At 40.0% G+C, this 23,629-nt stretch overlaps 1 protein-coding gene across 1 annotated transcript; it reads left to right on the top strand.

Moving 5' to 3' along the window:
- Positions 1–21,217: 21,217 nt before the first annotated feature.
- On the top strand, positions 21,218–23,423 carry slc25a4 (solute carrier family 25 member 4). Its single transcript, XM_070914543.1, has 4 exons — positions 21,218–21,353; positions 22,015–22,501; positions 22,601–22,741; positions 22,839–23,423. Exons 1-4 carry the CDS (start codon positions 21,243–21,245, stop codon positions 22,994–22,996), a joined length of 897 nt encoding a protein of 298 aa, XP_070770644.1. The 5' UTR covers positions 21,218–21,242; the 3' UTR covers positions 22,997–23,423.
- Positions 23,424–23,629: the final 206 nt, after the last annotated feature.

The following is a 23,629-nucleotide window of genomic DNA, read 5'->3' as shown; positions in this document are numbered from 1 at the left end:
GACTCAGTTAAAGACCGGATACTTTCACCTCTGCAGGCCTCTAAAAATCCTTCAAATGAAACAACCTGAGAAGGAAAACTGTCCTCACTGAGGCTACGACCTGCAATGAGACGTTGCTTCATTTAAAAGGAATAGTCCGACATTCCAGCACTTCTAAAGCTCACTAATTAACATGTTATATCTCGTATATCAACCCATTCAAAAGCCTCAGTGTAAAAGCAACAATTAGCCGGAGGTTATGTGTCTGACTATTTCTTGGATGAGAACGGAAACTTTCTGGTGTCTCTGCTGGAAATAGTCCAACTCAAAAACAGTTTAGTGAGCATTAAAGGTGGATTTTGATACCACTGGACAGAGCCAGGCTAGCTGTTTCCCCTTGCTTCCAGTCTTTCTGCTAAGCTAAGCTAACCACCTGCTGCCTGTAGCTTTAATGGACAGATATGAGAGTGCATCAATGCTCTCATCTATCTCTCAGCAGGAAAGTGAATTAAGAGTATTTCCCAAAATGTCGAACTATTCCTTTATAAGCCAAAAAAGGTTGGGAAAGAAACGCTGCTGTTGCCCCGAGAGGGACCAATACGTGTCTGAGGCCTCCTGTTTTGATCTTTGCACTGAAGTCAGGCTTAGACGGTTAGCTAAGCTTCTGTACAACAGCAAATCTCCTTTCCTTTACCATAGTGTGGTGTGTTTGTGTTGCCTGTGTGTGTGTGTGTGTGTGTGTGTGTGTGTGTGTGAAGGAGGGTCACAGTCGAGCTTTGGGAGCGAAGCCAAAGAAGTACCCAAGCTGTGAGAAATCCAACAGTCGGTGCTGGTTGGTAATCAAAGTCCTCCAGTGGCATCGGAGCTCCGCCGGCTCACCTCAGGATGGTCGTCTGATCTCCAGCATGAAAAGACAGAGACAGAGAGCAGAAGGGGGGAGGGGAGGGAGAGAGGGGGGGGGGCAGAAGAAGAGAGTGAGAGAAACAGAAACAGTGAGAGATAGAGGGAGTGTTAAGAAAAGGGGGGAAAGGGATGAAGATCATTCCCACAACAGATACCACTATCTCACAGGGTTGAAAGGGCCCCCTTTCTGTACACCTCCCCCCACCCCTCCTCCTCTCTCATCCTCCTCCTCTCCCCCCTTCCTCCTTACCAATAATGCCAAAACTTGGCAGCCAACCCAGCCCATGAGCAACAGTTTCCCATCAGAGAGAGGCAGCCATCCTACTGCCTTGGCACCGGCGATGTCTGAAGAATGACGGGCACTGTAAGACGAGAGCAGACATGAATGGAGTCTGTTAGAGGGAGGGGGAAAAAAACAGCACATATCAATGGCTTTGGATTGTCTGGGAGTGATTCTGGTGAGAGCACATCACTGAGCTGCCACAGAGTGTAAAAAGAGATCTGATGATGAGTGTTTTTTACGTAGAGGAAGGTAAATGTTTCTGGAGATAAACACAAAAAAGAAATATATGTATCATCATGTTCTGGACAAACTTCTTGTTGGCTAAAAAGCGAACATATCCACTATGAAATCTAACTAAGTTGCTGTACGAGGGTTCTTCACAGTCTCCTCTGCCCCCTGCTATGGGATGAGGGCTTCACCTTTTTGCACTTGGCACAACCCTCGATGTGCTCACCAGCAATGCCATCAGATTATGCAAATCCATGAAGATGTCCCATTCAACACTACCTCCATTTAGAACTGAAATTTTTGTGGCAAAAATGAATAGAGTGATAAAAGAGGCAGTGTTTTAAAGGAGAGAGAGCAGGGAAGGGTCAAAGACATCTCCGATATAAATGAAAACATAATGAATACTGTACAGAGTATCCCACTGTGGAGCATCATTTCAGTCACACCCCATTGCTTTTCTCGTTCTTTGTCTTTTTCTGTCATTTTGTTAAGTTGTTTTTTTTTCTCGTGTGTGCAGCACGCCACCACAGACAATCTGAGAAATATGGAGGCAGAGAGCAGCATGGGAACAGTCCAACAAGCGTGCAACAACACGCTATAGAAAAGAGCTCTGAGTTAAAGAAAAGAAGAAGAAAAAACAACAAACAAAAAGAAACAAACTGGGACCAAACTCTTTGTTATTCATGGGAAAAAAAGAGCAAGCTTGTTAACTTGCACAATTAAGGCATCATTTGCCAAGAGAAAGTGCAGTTCTTTGTTTTTGGGGGGACAAAAGGTTGAGAGAGCGTGTTTTTAGACCGGTGCTGTGAGTTTCATGAGGGTGGGTTTGGTTATCTGGTGTGCCACAACAAGGGGCACTTTTGTCAAGAGCACAGACAGTGTGACATCGGAAAGTGCTCGATATAAATCAGGTAATTTTGCATGGTAGTTAGACAAAGAGCGCCATACATTCCAGTTCCTGTGTGTGTTTATAAAGGGAGTATGTGTAAAGAGAAGGCTAATAATAACACCATGTGAGTAATTTCACAGGACGTCTCCAATAGAGTGGCATAATTTATGATTTAAGGCCTTTTTGTTAAAGACTAATGGCATTAAGTTTGACAACATCAATAAATTATTCAGATTTGGAAGAATATGTTAAATCAAAGAACCCTCAATAAAGATATTTACCAAATGTTGCATTTACATATAGAAAAATGAACAGCAGAAATGTAATTTCTAATTATAACACTTTGCTTTTGTCGGGATGTCAAGGTTGTGACTCTTTATTTCTTTCTCAACATTGATGGCAGTTGTTTTGCTCAGGAAAGTGCAAAATATGGTGATTTGTTTCTAATTTCCTCATATACAGTCCTTTATTAGTCATGTGACTTATATATATATAAAACAACATCTTTTCAGATTCAGAATCTGACTTAATTCACCAAGTACATACTTTGTTTTGGTGCAGGTGTCAGAGCAACAAAATGAAGACAATTAAATAGAAAAATAAATTTAGATTGCTGCAGAAGAGAGATCATAAAGTAAAATAAACATTTACTCTTAGTGGACAAAAAGATTTACAAAACAAATATTCTAGAAATATAGTATAGTGGCTCATTCTGTATTCTTTCTGCCTCATTTTTCAAACACACTATCCAACAATATTTCCCTTTTCTTAATGTTTATGGATAAATCTGCAGTCGATCTTAACCCATAAATACCCGGTTGTTTCCAAACAAATCCTGCTGAGAGATTGAGAACTGAAAGTAATCTAGTGGACACAAAATAAATATATGCCTTTAGTCAAGTTCCTCTCTGGCTTTAAGTGCCGAAATAGAAACCCAGAATGTCTCCATCTTAAGAAGCAACTTCAAAACCTAAATTGGAACTACTTACTACCGAAGAAATATTCCCTATGAGAATGGCTGACGAGATGAGATGTTGCTTCCTTCTTTGTATCTGGACAGAAGCAGAAAACCCCGAAGGCGGAAAGTCAGGAACTACATTTGTTCTAGTACAGTACTTTAAGTGTTGAAGTACTTGAATACTTTTTATACAATACTACAATTTTATGCTACTTATACTTGGAGTCTTCAAGAGGGAAACTTTTTACTCCTCTACATTTATTTGTCAGCTATAGTTACTAGTTACTTCACGCAGTCATACTTTTCATACAAAACATTTGATGAGTTTAAAGATGAACCTGTTAAATGAGCTTAACATGCCGCTTACGTGTTAATCCATCGGTTATAATGATGCACTAATGAATATGTAGCCTAATAACTCTGAAAGTGGCCATTCTGATTAATAAGTACTTTTTATGCTTTATGATAAGTATAGTTTGATAATTATACATCTGTGCTTTTAGTTTGTTAAAATTTGGACTGCAGGGCTTTTACTTGTATTTTTACATTGTGGTGCTGCCACTTTTACTTCTATTAACATGGCTGATGTAATTTGGGTGAACCAGCCCTTTAAATGATGTGTTCATAAAAACAGTATCTAGGTTCCTGCTGAAGCATAATTTGATTTAAGTTCTGCAGGACTTTAAGAAGCAGAGCTTTTATCTTTGCTTCAATATGGAAATAGTTCACTGATCCTGTTGTTGTAAACTGCACTCATCTCTGTCGACACTTCACTTTTTATTTCCCTGCGTCACACAGTTAACTCGCCTCTTTCGCCTCTATTCTGCAAGCAGAGCTCAAGATCTCCAGCAGCAACTGGAATTCCCATCTTGGGATTCAATGAGGAGAGCCGTCCTTTCAGCTTCAATCACTCTCGTGCTTGTGCGGCTGCATTCACGTGTGAAGCTTTCTTTGAGAAAGCCTTTAGGTTGTACTGAGGCTAGTTTATTCCTGCCAGAAATCTTTCTCAAACATAACGCTTCAGTGGCGAACGGAGAATATGAAAACCGACAACGTGAATCAGGAGAATGCAACGTGAGGCTCTTTGGGGATCTGAAAGGCTGTGTGTGTGTGTGATGTGGTCAGACGGTCACAGCTGAGGCACCTGACAAACTTGACGCCCCAGTCGACTCTTTGCAGGGGCAAAAAGAAAGGGTAAATAAAACCCAGAGGTCCTAATGTGCTCCCTGTGCGCTTGGCTGGACTCATGAGGGGCGAGCATGGTATGTTCACCCTATTGTCCGGCGAGATGACGGCCGCTCCTCTGTATTTAACTGCGTCCGGGGCCAGCGTAGGGCCAGCGAGGGGCGACCCCGGGGCTCCACAGGTCGCCCTCTGAGGTCACGATCTGAGTAACCAATCTAGGGAAAGAAATAAAGCAGAAATGAGACTGGCAGCCAGTGAAGGTGGAGGACTTCATCTCAAGTGACTGCATGCGGTCAAACTGAATGAGATCCAGCAAATACATCTTCTCGTGTGAATGTTGATAGTGTGACTGAATGCTTTTAATTTAACTGAAAGAGCTTCTTTTTTGTGGGAGGCAGCTTTGGGTTAAATGAAGATAAAGCAGAAGCAAAGAAAGAGGTTTGCACACTGAGAGGAGACACGCTTGGCAGACAATGGGAGAAGTTTTCAAAAAATAAGAAACAATATTGTAAATTTAAATACTGTTTCCTTTGTTTTTTTTTTGGTGTTTTAACAGTCCGATTTGGTTGTAGGGCAGTGGTCATCGTGGTGGTGGACGAAGCGGTCATACCCTCACCGACCTCACCGTGACCTTCACAGCAGGGCATCCATGTCCGACACCAAGAACATGATGCAGCACAACACAGACTATGGAGCAACAACCACATAAGGCAGTAAATCAGTTTGAAACAATACAAGTCATTCATCAGATGAGACAGATAGAGCTGCCAGAAAACAACCTTTATATATACATTTCCATAGACTTTGAATGACCATTGAACATATATATATATATATATATATATATATATGTATACACAGAATGTACATGTATAGGCTATATATTACTAAATTCTCTAAAGTTTGTGTGTGTTTTATGGTGTATACACGACTATTAAAGGCAGTAATCAGAAAAACCAAAAGCAGTTTCTGCATGTGAGAGTGTGTTGAGGCAATTCTCCGTGATTCGGAACTGTACAAAGTATTTGTTGGGCATTTTTTGTCTTTATGTAGATTGCAGTAGAGCAATGACAGGAAATGAGAAGAGAGAGAGAGGATGACATGCAGCAACTGGGGACAGTATGATGACAAGGCCGGCATCTTAAACCTCTAGGCCACCAGGGTGCACTCATGATTCTGAATTTTGATAATAATGAAAAGAGACATTATTTATTCTAGCCTACACCCTGTTCTCTATCTGGTCACAGATAGATTTCTTTTCTTTTTTGTTGCATACTACAATAAGCACACAGTGAGTAGTGATTTAAAGTGTCTCGGTGCAGTTTATTAAGTTAAACAAGTTGCTTATAACCTTACACCTTCATTAAAATGTGTGCATCTGTTAGACTGGCGTTGAACAAATACAAAAGAGTTATTGTTTGTATTACGTATACGGTATCTGTATTGTACATGCTGTACATGTATGTGGAAACATTTCAGTAGTTTTATTTTTACTGTGCACAGGGCTCCAATGTAAGAGGTTTCTAAAATGAAATCAGTTTGAAAATACTATTAATGCAGCTTAGATAAAGTTATCCTCTAGTTTCAGTTGTCATAAATGTGAATCAACTGACTATTTTACAAACTGTGATTTTGTTTTTTCTGCTGTTTACACACATTGTTCCCAGTGATCTCCTAAAAGTATGTGCAGGTAAATGTATGAATTTGGTCAAATGGTTTTTTCATATTTGAGTGGGAAAGTTCATTCACAACATTGTGAACAGTAGTATGACAAAATAATCTTTATTCAAGGTCTGCTTAATAATGTTGTTTTAGATATTAGAAGTTTAAGCTCACTGAGACCATGACATGCAGTTGAAAGCTCAACAAACAAAATTATTGAGTGGACCTTGAGTTAAGATTATTTTGTCAAACTATTTGAAATACATATTTTTCATATTATTTCTAGCAGTTAATATAACTTTAATGCAGAATATCAGTCCTGCTGCGACTATCAGCCTGGAGCCACCATTCACACAAAGGAGTGCTGTTTTATACCCAACATTTATACCCATTAGGAAAACAAACAAGGGCCTGAGAGTGCATCATTCAGAGGTATCTGCTGCGCTCAGAGTTGGCAGCTCTCCCTGCTAACATGCCAACATCGGGGGTGACTCTCAGGAGGAGCTGCGATCCATTCACACAATGATCAAACAAACTGCTTCTGAGGAGAAAGATTCAGTTCTACGTTGTTTGGTATCAGACATTAAGTCTTCAGTGTCACTACATATTGTCTATCCAGAAAGTATACAGTATACATTTCTGTGCTTTTGCTTAGTAAAGACAATATGGGGTACAAATACTGTATATAAATAGATATATAAACATGTCACTCTCCCTCTGCTCTGTCTAATGTTCTTATTAATTCTGAAGAAAATTTGAAGAGGCTCCCATTAAGTATCAGCCTTGCGGAGATTATGACAAATGCTTGATTTCACAAATGTATTATTGCATATTGTAGTAAGTGATTCTGCTGCTGCATTTAACAGTGGACAAGAAGCCATCAATGAAGTGAACGTTTTTCAAGAGATCCGTATGATATGGAGTGGCTTCATTTATTACAATTTTTTATTGCATTTGAATTTAATGTTTGTTTTTTCAACTTTTTTGCTCTAAAATGATTATAAAGTAAGAGCAAATGCAAAACCTTTAAGTTACACAATAACGAGAGAGTGTCGAGAAGTTTTCATTCCTAAATAGTGTCCGCAGAGAAATGGACAAAGATACGTCCTTTTAAAACTTTATATCTACTGAACGCGGAGCTGAAATGCCTGTGGAAACACTGGTCTATAGGTCTCGGTTGGGTATTCTCTGCTAAAATCCAGCGGTAGACTGAGAACTAGGAGGATTAAATACAGCCATAGAACAAGTCTCCGTTTGTGGGGAGAAGACACCCACAGATAACTTTCTGAATGGCCGCTTACGCTTCTCCTTTTCTCTCCCCATCATAACATAGGAGAGGAGAGAAAAAGGACTAACAAGATGCACATTTTACATTGAAAACTGTTATTGTTCCCCTCCTAATCTGGCCCACCATCTGAGAGGAGGGCTGCGCTAAAGAGCGGGGGGCTTTAATGGGAGGACGAGAGCCAACTCAGGGACAGGGGAGGAGAAGGGAGAGAAAAGGGGGAGGCAGGGGGTTGGTCTTTGGCTTTAAGGAGGGGATCAGTTGGGAAGTGTAGAATGGATGTTTCTTTTTCTCTATGGGGGGAACTTTGTATTTGACTGTTGTTTGTATCTGTCTTTCAGGGGCCTGATCCCCGTGGGCCTGGACAGAGAGATGCCTCTATATGTGTTTGCATGTGTGGAGTAGTGAGTGTGTCTATATATGTGTGTGTGTGTGAGGTAGAGAGAGAGAGAGAGAGAGAGAGAGAGAGAGACTGATGGTGGGATCTACCCCTCTTCTTTCCTACAGCTGCAGCTCAGCGGATTAGCCGTCATCCACAAGGCAACATTACACAAGTAGCCTTTGAACAAAAGTCATGGATACTATTAATGATATGGTAATCCGTAATGGAGCTACCTCCCAGTAGTGATTATACTGACATGGGAAGAATGTCCAAGAGTCCTGGACGCAACTACCCAAACAACACTGTGGCTATTGTTGGCAGGCCTGGTCTGAGGCCTGCACCTACATCCACTGGCATCAGCCGAGTGACAATCCCTTCCTCCTACACACACACACACACACACACACACACACACACACACACACACACACTGCCCCCTGCTTTCTTGACACCCTTCCCTCCACCCTGATCACCCTATGAATAAAAATGAAAACCCAAAAATGGATGTAGAGAAAGAGAGGGAGGGAATAGGGTGGGAGCGGAGGGGAGAAAAACAAAGTGTCTTGGCCAGGATCAGCCAGGGATTTCTCCCTATGTGGTTCCCACACACTGACTCGAGCTGGATCACCTCCTCTCTGTCTCTACCCGGTCCATCCTTTCTCCTCATAGCCAAGGAAGACCACACAAACACTGAATGATTTCATGATTTAATCTCGGACGGTGGTGGAGAGGATGAGAGTTGAGTCAGTGCTCCTCTTTTCATTCCTGGGCCGCGACAAGCCACTATAGTGGGTGTGCTGGGGTGGAGGTGGAGGTGGGGGTGGGGAAGGGGAAGGGGAGAGGCCTCTGTTTGCCTGGGTAAATGTTCTCCGTTGGACAGGCTGGGTCACAGCAGGGGTGTTTAACCCTAAAAACTTGTCTCTTTTAAATGCAATTACCAATTTCTCTGTTCCCTGTAGCCACTAATCCACTCTGATGTTAGTCCAGTTACTGAGGTGAACACACTCAGGGGAGCTTAGAGTGTAACAACTGTGCATAATGTTGTAAGTGTGTATGATGTAATAACAAGTGTAAAGAAATCGTGTGCATCAGTTGGATTATTGAACCAATAACACGCATTTTTATGTAAAACCAACAGATCCCGAGCCCTCTTTAACAGCTCAATACACTTGATATTGTTTTATCAGCTCAGTAATTCATGTCGTCTTCTAATTTGATTAGAATTACTTATAAACTTGATTTTGAAGTGTGACATGTTTTAGAGATCTGCTACAGAAAATGATTCATTATTTCTGTTTGTGGTCTCAAAGACCCTAGCTGAAAAACATGGTAAAATACGCTGGCATACTTTCTATTTATATTATTTATCAAATAAGTCCATTAAGATTTTTGTTATTGGAGTTTGATGTAACAGAGAGTGCGGCCTTGAAATACAGGAGTGTCACTGTGTAAGATAATATACTTTACAGTTCTTTGTCTGTGGCATTTCTTTTTGGAAAAGAAAATTATACATATTTGTTCATGCTTAGCTCATATGACGTAGTTAAATAAGAAGCCCAGTTTATGGTAAATGGAAAGGTTACCACTTCAATACTTTTCTACATATTGGGTTTTAATAAGTTCAGAAGTTTACTTTTTTAAAGTAAAATGTAATCATTACATATATTGCTATTATGCACAAAGTAATTGTTCCCAAAAGAGGCTCGGAGAATAACTAAGTAGGTATATTGTTAGCATGTGGAGTTTGTTCAGTATTAAAGTATTAAGAATAAACTGGGTTAAAAGATAAATATATGCCTACATGGTATATATGGTGGAAAGTGTTGAGTAAGTCTTGGACCTTAAAGGGAGTTTAATGCAAGCTATTTAACATTGCACTTCATAAAGTCTGAGCGACTCACAAGAGAGTAAAAAAAAAAGATACAACAGAAGCTTGGATATCCTGACTTTTAGTCCTAGTATGGGTCAAGATCCAACAATGCATGGTCTTACATTTCCCTAAATGCATAGCATCTTTTTGATAGACCCTCTCCAGCTTGGTAAGTTTTCATATTTGCATATAAACTTTGCAAAGGCGTCGATTGTAACATGGAGCAATAATCACCCTGGATGAGACCAAATGCAGGTGTTGACGGCACAGAGGCAGACAGCTCTGGTGTAAAGACACGTAGTAGCAACGAGTCGCAGAACTCACCAGAACATGTGAGCACCGCCCACTGAGATTAATCATGCAGATATTATGCCTCCCAAATGCCACACACATACACACAAACAGAACCCCCCACACGCATATACACAGACAGACAGACAGACAGACAGACAGACAGGGTAAGACAAGACAAGCAGATTCTCAAAACTAGAACCACATTTCCCATAATCTGCAAACTGCTTTGAACTACTACTGTTTTCCAGTCTGACATAATGTATGTGATATATGAGTTTTGTAATAAATGTATTTTGTTATTTTTCTATTATTCTTAAAAACAAAGACTTTACTGATTGATGTTTGAGTTAAAAAAAAAAAATTAATATTGAGAAATTCTGCTACAAATCCTGGCAGGAAGTGTTATGAATGAAGTTTCTTAATGTGTGTTGGCAGTTATTATGCCTTCAACATTATATAATAAAATATTTTACTAGGAAAGGCTACATTCTCTGAAGAAAATTCAAGTGTGGTGGCTTATGCTTAAAATTGCACATGCAAACAAGTTAAAATGTATTAAAATATGAATTGTTTGCATTTGAGACATTGTATGAGAAACATTTAAAGTGTCATTTGAAGTTCACGTTGTTGAGGTGTAAAAGATGAAAGCAGTTTAATCAGCCCTAAACATACGTGCAAGCACCTAAAATGTTAGTTGAAGTTGAAGTGTCACTTTGTATGTACTGTAAGCAGTGACAGTGGTTGAAATGTCAACTGAAGCGTTTAAACTGACAGTTGAAGAATCAAACTGAGTCAAGCTGAAGACTCAGTTGATGTGTAGAAGCTGAAATCAGTTGAACTGTCAGTTTAAGAGTGAGAGATCAATTAACTTAAATTATCAGATGAAGTGAAAATAGCAACTGAAAATTTCTGTTGAAGCACCGGAGATGGGTGAAGTAGTGTGCACACTATTAACAGTTCATGCATTAGCTGGTGTGTGAACAGTGGCAGCAGTAGAGATTTGAAGTTATGTAAGTGTTTATTAAGCAGTTCATAATATATTACTTTTTTATTACTTCATGCACAATGTTTTAATTATAAGTTGTTACACAACCTCATCCACACACTGTACTCTTTTTAATGATGTCACACACGGTGTAAGAATACTGTTGGAGAAACCATACACACAAAAATATCATATTAAGGCCAGGCCTCAGAAACTTTCAGGAAAATGTTCGGTGGACGAAGCAATTTGAAGCGGTTCGTTTCAAGAGGGCCTGTTAATTCATGCAAATTTACAAACAACATTTAAAATGCCACTTCTTAACCATTAGGCTGCCTCTGGATCAGTACTCTTTGTAACAGCCCTGTCCTTGCTTGACTGATATGTCAAAGTTGAGGACGCGGCGGAAAGAAGAGAATGAAAATACCACACAAGCACTGACACAGGGATCAATCCGATTGGAATGATTTAGCATTTCTACATTTTGAATAAAAATGAGTGCGCTAGACGGTGGAGCAGTTTGATTAGTGGGATCCCTAAGTCCCTCGAAGCCTTCACCGCCCTTTCTCTCTTCCGTCACTGCTAGAAGAAAAGTCCTCTTTCTCTCTTTTCAGAAGTCCCTTGGTACCCCGGCTTTTTCCTCCCTGTTGGTATTACAAAATCCCCATTCAAAACAACCCTTGTCACCTGTCAACTAAGCCAGGCTGGTTTGCTAGGTCTTTATCCTCAGCACATAAACTCACACGTACACAGAGGCTGACTCCCAGCCCCCACCCCCATTTATGCACATATCCCCTACATTCATAGAAAATACATAGACACAGACACAACTGCAAATCCCAACCGCACACACGCACACGCCCACCCACTCACCCATGCTCACACACTAAAACCACATGTCTGAGAGCTGTTACTATAGCAGTTTAAAATTCATTACCCTGTTCACTTTAACAAACGTCCACACTGGGATGGGCTGCTTTCAGCTGCCGAGACTTCACATGCTCCAAGAAACGAGCCTGTTGCATCGTGGGCCAAATCTGCTGACCGAAGAAGACAAACTCATACAAACAGGGAAAGTTTAGACATCTATGGGGATTATAAGTAAAAGATAACAGCAAAGTCTGAATTTAGGAGCAGATCATTTAGCAAATGGCCATCTCTGAACTTCCTGATGACCTAATTGCCCTAATTGTATTAAAATACAAAACAATAATACAAGTACAATGCAAGGTGCTTAATTAGTCATATATAATTGTTTATAGATTAACAATGAGCCATTTGTGACAATTCATTAACATTTACACTTGCAGAACTGATGGCTTTCTATGAGGTCTCTTTGAGTCTTTGAATCTTGATTCTTTAGTAATGATTAATTCACTTTCTAACAAGCCGTCAAGTTTGCAGTTATAAACGTTAATAAGTCTTTAATTAAGGGTAATGTATTTTTCACCTTAGATAATCCAGTGCGTAGTCGTAAATGTTAATAAGACAAAGTCATTTAGGGAGGGAAGATATGCACTAGCCAAATAAATTTCTCACAACCTGACAACCCAAAAGTTTTTCATTTGAATTACTTCTTACTGATAAGTATCAAGTAAGTATTAATAAAGGATTTGTTAACCATTACTGCTAAATTTGATACTTTCCTTGCTGTACTACAAAAACAAAGATGATAGTGGTTTTGCATTATAGTAGAGTTTGTTTACTGTGATTTTATTGACGTACATGCAAAAATGTCTGCATTTTACTCAAATAAAATAATGTTGAGTTTGTGTTTGTGTGTGTGTGTGTGTGTGTGTTGGGAGGAGCATTATTGCGTCCCAAACGTGTGTAGCAGCTGTACAAACCTGAGCTTAAGTCCCAGCTTCAGGCTGGGAGGGGGAGGAAGGACGAGGGAGGAGAAACATGGGTGTTGTGGTGGTGGTAGTGGAGGGGGGTGTTTAACTGATGGCCGTAGAGAGGCGTAAGGGTCAGAGCAGAGGGTGGTCATCCGGCCCGGTCACTTAGCCAAGGCCCAGCGTGCCCCGAGCAGCCCTCGCTCATTAACCCACTGACAGGAGCTCCGGACACCGAGGAGCGTCGCCCTACACAGAAAGGTCACGGGGTCAATCAGCCCTCTCTCCGGCCATCAAATCAAGATGGACGCACAAGCAGCGACTTATCCCCCAATCAAAGGGTCAGCGATGCATTGTCAGGCACACTAACACACACCAATGCACACACACACTGACACAGAAACACACATCGAAACAAATTGATTTATCAAAGGTGTAAAGGATTTTTTTTAAGACTAATCTACTTTTAAGGTTTTCAGATAATCTTAAACAGTGTTTCAACAAAGACAAGAAGAGTATAAAGACATTACATTTGGCTAAACGTGTGTGACATTTAGAAGCTGTTTCTGCTTTGAAATGATTTGTTAGCAGAGGTCGTAAATGGCAATAGAAATGTATTACTAAAGTTTTCACTCACCTGCTGGGCAAAAAATACCTGAAAAACAAAATCACACTCCACATTAAATAAGTATTTTATCAGTGAGGGTCAAATTATACAAACTGTAAGTATGAAAAGCCTGTTTCATACATAACGTGGGAAACAAAAACCTGCAACTACCAATTATTTTCATTATTGATTTTCTTTTTGACTTTTCAATTCATAAAATACCTTTCACATCTTCCCAGACCAAAAAGCGACACCTTCAAATGCCGATCAAAAGTGCAAAACCCAAATATATTCACTTTACAATAATAATAATAATAATAATAATATGCAAAGAAAAGCAGCAGATCCTCACATTTGAGGAGCTGGAACCAGAGAATGTTATTGGTATTTCTGATAGATGGCTTAAAAGATTCTAATCCTCAATTTCAGGGTTAAGCATTAATACACTTATGTGAAATAAAACATTATCCTTCAGGATAAAACGAGAAGAGGTGCGGTTTCATGCAGCAAATGCAACATATATTTAATGAGAGAAGCTACTGTTTAAACTGTCATTTGATAAATTGACACAAACGCCTTCCAGTACACTTAAAACCAAAACAATAGCACCGTAATAAATGTTACTGAAGTAACATAATGATCAGTGTTTGTTGATAACGTGTCAGAGAGGGGTTGATTCAACTGTTAGATAATTAATTGTGGTAGATGTAACCGAGTAGGGGCTGGTTTCACTTCATACTGCAGTCTTGCCTATTTTAAATGTTATTCAAAAGATTTGTCAAGTACCATTACACCTTAATGATAACAGACGTGAATGATATTTTCTGAGTAATATGAAGTTACCATTTCTATGCCTTCCTGTGTATAATTGGGTGAAGTCACCTTTTTTCCTTCTTGTTTGAAAGGTTTTACTCTGAATACAAGATGAACATAAAAGACGTTCTCTCCACAAGGAAGGACAACCTCTCGACAACATAATGCTCATGATAAAAACCAATACATTTACATACATACCAGCACTATTACACAATAGACACACTAGTTAAACTCTTGACAAGCCGTGTGACAAAGTCTTCCTCATTACACACTCTAATTCCAGATGAGATTATTTCACAGCTAAAATGACCCCACTAATTAGGGACTAAGGGCTGTTGAGAGGATTCAAAATCCGTCTTAAATGGCCTTGAGGTTTGAAGAGGTTGTTGTCTTTCTGAGCGGAATGAAGAATGGATGAATGAAGTTCACACACTTACGTGAGATGGACCATCATCTTGAGGGTGCTACAGATATATTACTCCCCTGAAATGATTAGTTTGTCTTGAGCGACCGCCGGTCCAAGTGGAATTCTTTCATTAGGAGTGAGAGATGAGTGCTGCTATTCAAAATATTCTACACTTTGGTGTAAAGAAAACAAGGTAGTGGAAGGTAAAGGGGACTGAGACAACACAGCAAAGAAATTAGAGTTTTTGTTCTGTCTTCGCGTTGTATTATGGGGGTTGTTACAAAATCCCATGGCTGCATTTACATTTGTGCACCTGGTGCTGATATTTAGGATACACAAGAATTACATCATTTAACTGGTGGAAGTGAATGATACTCTGATACTATCTGTTTGCTAAAACCTTAACACTTCATCTGGATATTGCATATTACACAGTGATAATATCTGTGTTCACAAAAATCTTTGTGTGGGAGGCTTTTGAAGGGGCGATGGAGAAGGTAAGTTAACAAGACAAGAAAAAAAACTAAAACAAAGATGTATTACGGAACAATGATTGTTGATGGCAAAAAACTACAAATACGTTTGTGAAGAAAAAGGGTGAAATAACACCATGCAGAGGTAATTCATGGAGATACGATGTCACATACACAATCTCTCTCTCCTCTATTTGGACTAATCCTAATTATTCTCATCCTACAGCCTCCCTAAACCCTGAAAATGGACTGTGAGCAAAGTTTACTTTGTCTAATTTATCCAATTTAGGGAACTTAATCTGTGAAAAGGGGCTGCCTGCACTGCTGCTTCTCAGTCCCAACCTCACAGCTGAAGAATAAACAGTGTGACACTTTTTAACCCTGGTAACTCCAAAACCTTAACAATAAAAGCAGTAGTAGTGGTATATATAGTAGCCTATATATAATTTTCATACACATATCCAAAGTATCCCAAGTTAGATGTAATGCTGTGGTGAATATGTACTTTATAAGTAAAGTGTACTAAGATTTAATAAGGGAAACAGGTATAAGTAGAAAGGTATAATAAGATATATAAAAGGTATATTTACACTATATATCTTCTAGGTGCAGATATGACGCCTCATATTGTCTGAAATAGAATTGCACGTTGCAAGTTATTGTACATATGAATTAATACCATTAGTAACAAGGAAACCAGATTCCCAAAAAATATAAATTAGCTGTCAAATGTGTTACATTGTCCCTCATACCAGGAAGAAAGAAAGTATCACCAGCCATCAACATTAAGTCCTCATAGATAGTAAAACACAGTAACTAATGTAGTAAACGCTCACATAGAGTCCAAAACAGAAAAAATACATAAATGTTAGACCAACAGTAAATTAACTAGAATGTTGTGTTAGCAGCATATTAGCCTGAGACAGCTAGTATAATTCGCTAAACAGAGAAACTAAAAACAGGTATTAAAAAAAAAAGTACCTATACAGATAATGCTTCAACAAGAGCACTTTGGGAGTCGATAAAAGATGCTTGTCAATATTCACCTGGTCACAGATCTGACAAAATGGTGGATGTAACAATGTCAGTTAAACTGCTATGGAACTGTGTCTGTAGTGGTTGCTACTAGCAACAGAATGTTCAACTGAAAACAACTGCTAGTGGCAGAACAGTTTCGGCTGTGTGTATATTTACTGTATTTTACCATATTATACCTATATTCACTACCTATATTGAGCGTCCGAAATCTGGCTGTGTCCGAAATAATTCTGAAATGAAAGCAGTGTACATGCAATGAACATTACAAGCAAGTATTCCATGATATGCTTATTGCGCTTGGATTTAAATGTATTTTCACAGTTATAAAAATAAAATTAATTAATTAATTTAACATTAATTAACATCTGGCCATACCTTGCCACTAAACTGAAGTCTTTGTTTGGTGTGCTGAAACCATGGCACCTCTGTGACCATTTCTGTTAAGAAATAGGCAGTAAAGTCAATGGCAAAAACTGTCTATGTTTTCAGATTTTCCCGTCATACTGGGGACTTACTGGTATATTTAGACAAACATACAGTACATACGCAAGTTGTGACTAGATATTTTTAGATGATAACCGTACAAGGACAACTGTTGGTGAGTTTCAAAAGCAGTCGTGTCACTCAGACATCATCACAGCAACAGAGCTGAGAGTTCACATTTGTTTAACTCCCCTCCTCTCCAACCTCAGACTTCCTACTCTTCACACTCGTCTTTCTCTCTCCATCCCTCCACCTCAGCACCAGATCTGCTCCCATATTCCTTTTCTCCCAGTCTTCATTCTCACCCCATGCCTCTTTCTCATGAACCTCTTTTCTTTCTGCCTCTATCACCCTCCACCCCCACTCCCACCATGTCCATCCCTTCGTCTCCCACTGACTGTGTGTCTCCAGGTCTTCCTGATTGGTCATGGGGATTTCTCCTCGTTCTCCACAGCAGTGTGTTTATGTGTGTGTATTTGTCCACGTTGGCTGCTCTGCCATGGGCACTGCCCTGACTGCGGGTGAGAAACATGACGCTGTCTCTCTCTCTCTCTTTTTTTTTTTTTTTACACACATGTGCTTTCCCCTCATATTGTCCCCAGTGAGCCTCTTTAGCGTTAATGAAAACAGGCCAACAGCCAATAATGGCACCAAAGAGAAGAGGGGAAACACTTAAATAATCTCCTTCCCCCTGAGCCCTGGAGAGCTCAGTCTCTAAGTCTGCTCAGGAGAACTCAGTGTGCATCCCAGCCTGTTGGATTTGAGGCAAGAGGATTGTATTAGCGTTGTGACTTTAAACAGGAGACTCATGGGATCAAGGATTGTGAGGGAATAAACAGCCAACATGATCTTGTTTTAGGAGGCAACTGAGCTTTTGTTGACGCATAGCCCCGTTGTTCTGTGTTAAAGCTGTTTACGTGTATATATTAAAACCTCATCTAAATATCTACACAGCTGTTGAAGTTGTACTGTTGTGTCTTTTAAAGGGTAAGGCTTCTATATTTTTCTTTTTGTCAACAAATCCAATAATGAATTGACTGTACTAACACGTATTGTTTGAGGAGTGTCTGTGCCATAGAGCTCCACTGTTAAACTAAACACTAAACACTAAAAACAATTAAAAACACACCAGGGAGCTACATGAGCACTGTAGTTTATTTAAAGTCAGTCCTGCGTTCATCAATCTGCTGCAATAAATACTCACTTGATCAAATGTGTATTAATCCGCAGCAGAAAATAGTCCCCCAACAAATGCACTATTTACTATTGTCTGAGTAATGTTTGCTAAAAACTTCAGAGCCCAGCTGTTTTAAAAAGTGCAACTCTCAATTTGTGACCTGTTTTTTTGGGTGACCCAGACAGGGTAGGGAGGTCAGAAAGTATTGAGAGACACACTAACTCATTGTTGATTTTGGTCTTTTCAGTTCATATAGAATAACATCAGCTAACAGCAGCTATCAGATATCCAAACAAACAAACATATAAAAGATAAAAGGAAAAACATAAACAATAAAATGATAAAACATATGATAAAAATATAAAAGATTTTGAATAGACATTATAGTGTGCATTATCCTCAGTATTCGGGTACAAAATTAAGAAAAATAAAAGTAAGTAGAAGTATGATTTGATGAAAAGTTTGATGTGCTGAATCAATACAAACCTACTAAACTACTCTGTGTTTTAACACTATTATCATTCTCTAGAGTGCAAAACGGCTGGTTTTCTACCTTATTGCATGAATTACTTTAGAGAAGAATGAAATCCAAACCAGAAATTCAGTGTGAATCAAATGCTGGGGTCAGATGCAACCAGTGGTCCCATGCTGGTGAGTTTTGACCCTAATATCTGTGGTTTTAACCCTGTCTGACATTCATAATCTCCATTATCTTTGAGTCTCTACTGGTCTAAGATAGACAGTAGGGGACCAGAGGAATAAAAAGATGCTTGTCACAGTTGCTTCTTAACAGATAAAAATCAGTGACTGTATTGGTGCTAGAGCCGTGTGTAACGGCTTTGTGTATGCGTGTGTGCATGTTTATGTGTGTGGCGGGGGGGGTCTAACTGTCTGACACCTGCAGCTCTTCATACTCAAAATGCAAATCCAAGCCCTCACCCCCCCCCCCCCCCCCTCCACGACCCCTCCCTCAATCTCCGTGATCCAAGGTTACTGAGCAACGACTTTTGCAAATCTAGATCAGATTTAAATAATAGTACAAAAAGAGTTTCAACAGCACTAAACGCGGAATTAAAGCTTTTCTGTGGAAATAATACGAGAAGCCAATTTTCTGATCCAGATGAAGTGTAAGCCAACAAACTCTGCCAAGTCTCCTTCAACCACACAAATGGTTACAGGATATTCTTAGATGACATGAGCAACTGTTGGTGAGTTTTACAAAAAAAAAAATCAGTCTTGGAAATAATAGAAGAGGCAAATTTGCTGATACAAATCTCCCTCAGACCACAACCACAAAATGTTTGGTTATTTGACAAATTATAATCTCGTGAACTGTGACGACAATCCAGAGAATTTTAGAAGTAGTTCCATTTCATGTTGCCAAAACAAGATTGGTGGAGGTATAAATGATAACCGTAAACGTAAATAATGGCATAAAACCAGGCATTACCTGATTGCTCAGAATGAAGATGCTTTAGAAAAGAAAGATGTGAATTGGTAAAGCTGGCTTGGACAAGTGTTGAGTAAGTCTACGTGCTGTGAAATTGCAAACACCATGACTTTTGCTTGCCAAAAAGCAGGTGCAAGCCCCAGCAAGCATCTGCCTTACTGAAGTGTTGAAGGGAACTAGATGCTGAATCCCTAACCAGCTCTACGGTTGCAGCCTTGCAGCTGAGCCTGACCTCTGACCTTGCTGGTGGGGGCTACTTAAGGATATCTCCCTGTGGGGAACAAGTAAAGTGGTGCATTATTTGTATTGTTGTAAGTGAAGTGTGGAGTAAATGAGGAAAAAGCACCTGTTTCACTGGGTACCGTAAATGCACTCTGGGGATGTTAGTGATGCCCTTTAATGTAACCCAGCTCTCTAGTGCCACCCACTGACTGTTCTAGACAGCACAACACTGCAGCATGGAGGTGGGCAAGTAGAATCACAAGCAAAGACAGCTTCAGATATGGATTAGGACAGTTTACTCACTCTAAGTTTCACAGATCAAACTGTGTGAAGAGATTATATACATATACATATATAATTATTGGTTATCTATTTTTTTTTAGATGTATCAGTAGCATTACTAGTTTGATATTATCCTGGTAGGAAACATATTGAAACTTTGTAAACTTGCCTATAAATCAACACAGTCCAGCAGCGCCGCCGAGTGGTCATGAGGTTTTTTTTTATTTTTATTTTTTTTTATAAATTGTATTTTTTTTTTCACTATAATTCAATTTAGAATATTTTTTTCCTTTGAAAACTGCTATAATGTTTTGTTTGATTTTATTGTAAAATCATTAGTGCGCTTCTCACCTCCAGGAAATGTGTTATTGCATGTATTTGATAGCCCATTGAAAGCCGTTAAGTTTTGTAATTATATGAATGAAGTAGTCTTGAAATTCAACCACGCTGCTGGACTGGACGCTGTAGTACGTTATGTCCAGCGTCTCTTCAGTGGAATAAAACGAAGCCAACTTGGCTTTGGATCACATTGGATCATATTGCTTTCTCGTGTCAGGTCTGCGTGCACGAGGCACTTGTCCCATCTGTCAAGTCAGCCAGATTTACATTTCCGATAGCCTACGCTATTTCACTTTGAGAGTACTGGTGACAACTTATTTTGAAAGAAAATGTGTCTTTTCCGTTCTTACTCTGCGTCCTACCTCCAGCTGACTTGACGTGGGGTTTCAACAGGTGCCAAAAATGAATGTGCAACAAAAAGTTCAGTCTGAAATAAAATAAAATAAAATAACAGCAAGTGGTGAATGCTTTCCTTCCTTTTATCGGAAAAATACATCTGACCTCTAACTCAGAATCAACTGTATTTCAAACTAAAATACGACACCCCCGTCTAATGCAAATAGGCTTTAATATTTTGGTCTTCAGTGGCCTACAAGCTCGTTTATGTGAGAAAATAATGAGATGAAGGAAATCACAGTGCGTGAGTCCCAGTATTTGTCACGGCCATACACCTTGCTGTGAAATGTTAATGAAGATCAATAGCCTACTGGCCTAGATTGTAAACAGTTGATCCCATTGAATATACACTTCAAAGAACTCCTTTTTCATTTTAAGGCTCCTGGAAAACTCAATTGACCAACAAGTGTGTGTTTGTATTATGGGTAAGAAGGCTGTTTACCATTTAAGGCAAATTACTTTACCATGATTAGGACTAGGTTGGATTACAAATAAATCTATGTTTCAATAATAATCAAATTACACAATTGTGGGGGACAGGACAATTGTGTCCTTTAAATGTCCCCGGCTTGGCCGACCTTTGACTTAAGGAACATGGCGCATGTCCTGACCTTCAACCTCGGATATTTATTCAGCCTCGTTTATCTGTTTGACAAAAAACAAATCCATCACTCAAAATTCTCGCGATAAATGGTGCTGATATATTAGGACAGATGGGGGGGACCTCGTCCACTTGGAGGGGCGTTGGATTTCCTTGAGGACCTTGGTGAGGTTTGGAACAGTTAAGGGTCTCAAATCTGCACAAGAAACATCCAACCATGTCGGACGCGGTGGTTAGTTTCCTGAAGGACTTTTTGGCTGGTGGCGTTGCCGCTGCCATCTCCAAAACAGCTGTAGCTCCCATTGAGAGAGTCAAGCTGTTGCTGCAGGTAAAATAATTGCACCAATTGCTGCCCAAAGCATGACCGCATGTTCACTAATTTTGTGCGCAAAATGTGCGTAAATGTTGGGTAACTGGTAAACCAAACACTAAAATGTAAAACTGGAATAGTTATTTAGATAAGAAAAGTCCAACTGTGCACTGTGTAAGTTCATGCGGTCTGGTGCGTAATGTCAAGGGGCACGTGAGAGGTCCTGCGTCAGTCTGGAGATGGTTTTACGCACTGGACTTGTTGCAATGATGGCGATGATGACAAGGCCTCCTAATATGTGTTTTAATAAAATGGCCATAATAGTAGTTTATGGGCTATTGGTAGGTTTATTAAGCTCATTATTACTCCTTTATAACAGATGACCGCAGTAATATTTAGTGAAAATGAAATGCTAAATTTAACTTGAAGAATGTAATCTAATACACAGCTGATTCTCAAGTGACAGGAGTGTGCATGTGGACTGCAAAGGCCTACAGCTACATACAGTCCAGTAGTAACACAAAATATTAAATACAAGAAGTTATTCAATTTGAAATACAAAACAATATATTCTGTTGATGTTAATAGAAAATGTGTCAAGTTTTACGACATATTAAATCTCACTTTGGGGTAGTTATATGCCTCTTTTGTAATTAGCTTGTATTGTCTTTGCTTGTAGGTCCAGCATGCCAGCAAACAGATCACCGTAGAGACACAGTACAAGGGAATCATTGACTGTGTGGTAAGGATCCCAAAGGAACAGGGCTTCATTTCCTTCTGGAGAGGCAACCTGGCCAACGTGATCCGTTACTTCCCCACCCAAGCCCTCAACTTCGCTTTCAAAGACAAGTACAAGAAGATCTTCCTCGGCGGCGTGGATCAAAAAACACAATTCTGGCGTTACTTCGCTGGCAATCTAGCATCTGGCGGTGCCGCTGGTGCGACTTCGCTCTGCTTCGTCTATCCCCTCGACTTCGCCAGAACAAGACTCGCCGCCGACATCGGCAAGGGCGCGAGTGAGCGAGAGTTCAGCGGTCTCGGAAACTGCCTCAGCAAGATCTTCAAAACCGATGGCATCAAGGGTCTTTACCTCGGATTCAACGTGTCAGTGCAGGGCATCATCATCTACAGAGCGGCCTACTTCGGATGCTTCGACACAGCTAAAGGTGAGCACATCTGGTCGACCTGCCCTTTATCATGTTTTTAAACGTAGTTTGTGTATTTTGCCGTGACGAGCGGGTGACCCAACTGCCCCCGTCATACAGGTATGCTGCCAGATCCCAAGAACACGCACATCGTGGTAACCTGGATGATCGCCCAGACTGTCACTGCTGCAGCCGGTATTGTCTCATACCCCTTCGACACCGTCAGACGTCGTATGATGATGCAGTCTGGACGCAAAGGAGGTGAGCGTCATTCATGCAGCATGTTCAGCGCAATTACGCATTTTACGCATGTATTCTAGGGCATTACGCATCACTATCCATGTCTCCATCTCCACAGCTGACATCATGTACAAGGGCACAATCGACTGCTGGAGGAAGATCCTTAAAGACGAGGGAGGAAAAGCCTTCTTCAAGGGTGCCTGGTCCAACGTGATCAGAGGCATGGGTGGTGCCTTTGTGTTGGTGCTGTACGACGAGATCAAGAAGTTCACATAATAAACGTTCTGATCTCCCAGACCCCTCAAGGAAAGCCTTCACTTTGTTTAAGTCTTAATTCTTGTGATAGAGTGATAACAGCTTGTGGTGAATTACAATGTGGGCATGTACTCCTCTGCGACAGCCTGGTAAAAGGTTGGTATACTTGACCTGGGTTAACATGCCTCCTCAGAAATCTGTATATATCCCGAAAATAGGCACAAACAGTGTGACAAAGTCAAGCCCGTGGTTCAGATGGAGATGTTGTGTTGATGCAAAGGATGACGTCCCCACCCGTCAAACGCTTCCTCATGTTAGACTCAGTTAAGACTCAGTTTGCAAAGCAGTTGCTGAGGCCCATGTGTTGTTAAGTTGTGACCATTCTGACCCATGTATCCCACCTTGCACATTATTTTATTAAGAATAAAGATTTATTAGTCTAATAGTCCAGCATTTTTTATGCATGATCTGTTTTCACGGCAACACGTCATCTGCAGCTAAGTAGACCTTTTTTACAGCAGACATTTGGACATGTCATAGCAGAGAATAAAAAATAAAAAAACATTCACATGCTTGTGTTATACATGTGTCCCAGTCATGACAGTGAGCTAGCATACACCAGGACCCTGCAAATGAAGCAGCTAAATGGAATTC

Source organism: Enoplosus armatus, chromosome 2 (genome assembly GCF_043641665.1).
Source record: "Enoplosus armatus isolate fEnoArm2 chromosome 2, fEnoArm2.hap1, whole genome shotgun sequence".
In the NCBI taxonomy this organism is placed as follows: domain Eukaryota; kingdom Metazoa; phylum Chordata; class Actinopteri; order Centrarchiformes; family Enoplosidae; genus Enoplosus; species Enoplosus armatus.
Note: the sequence above shows the minus strand (reverse complement) of the source record. Positions and strands in the feature narration are given on the sequence as shown.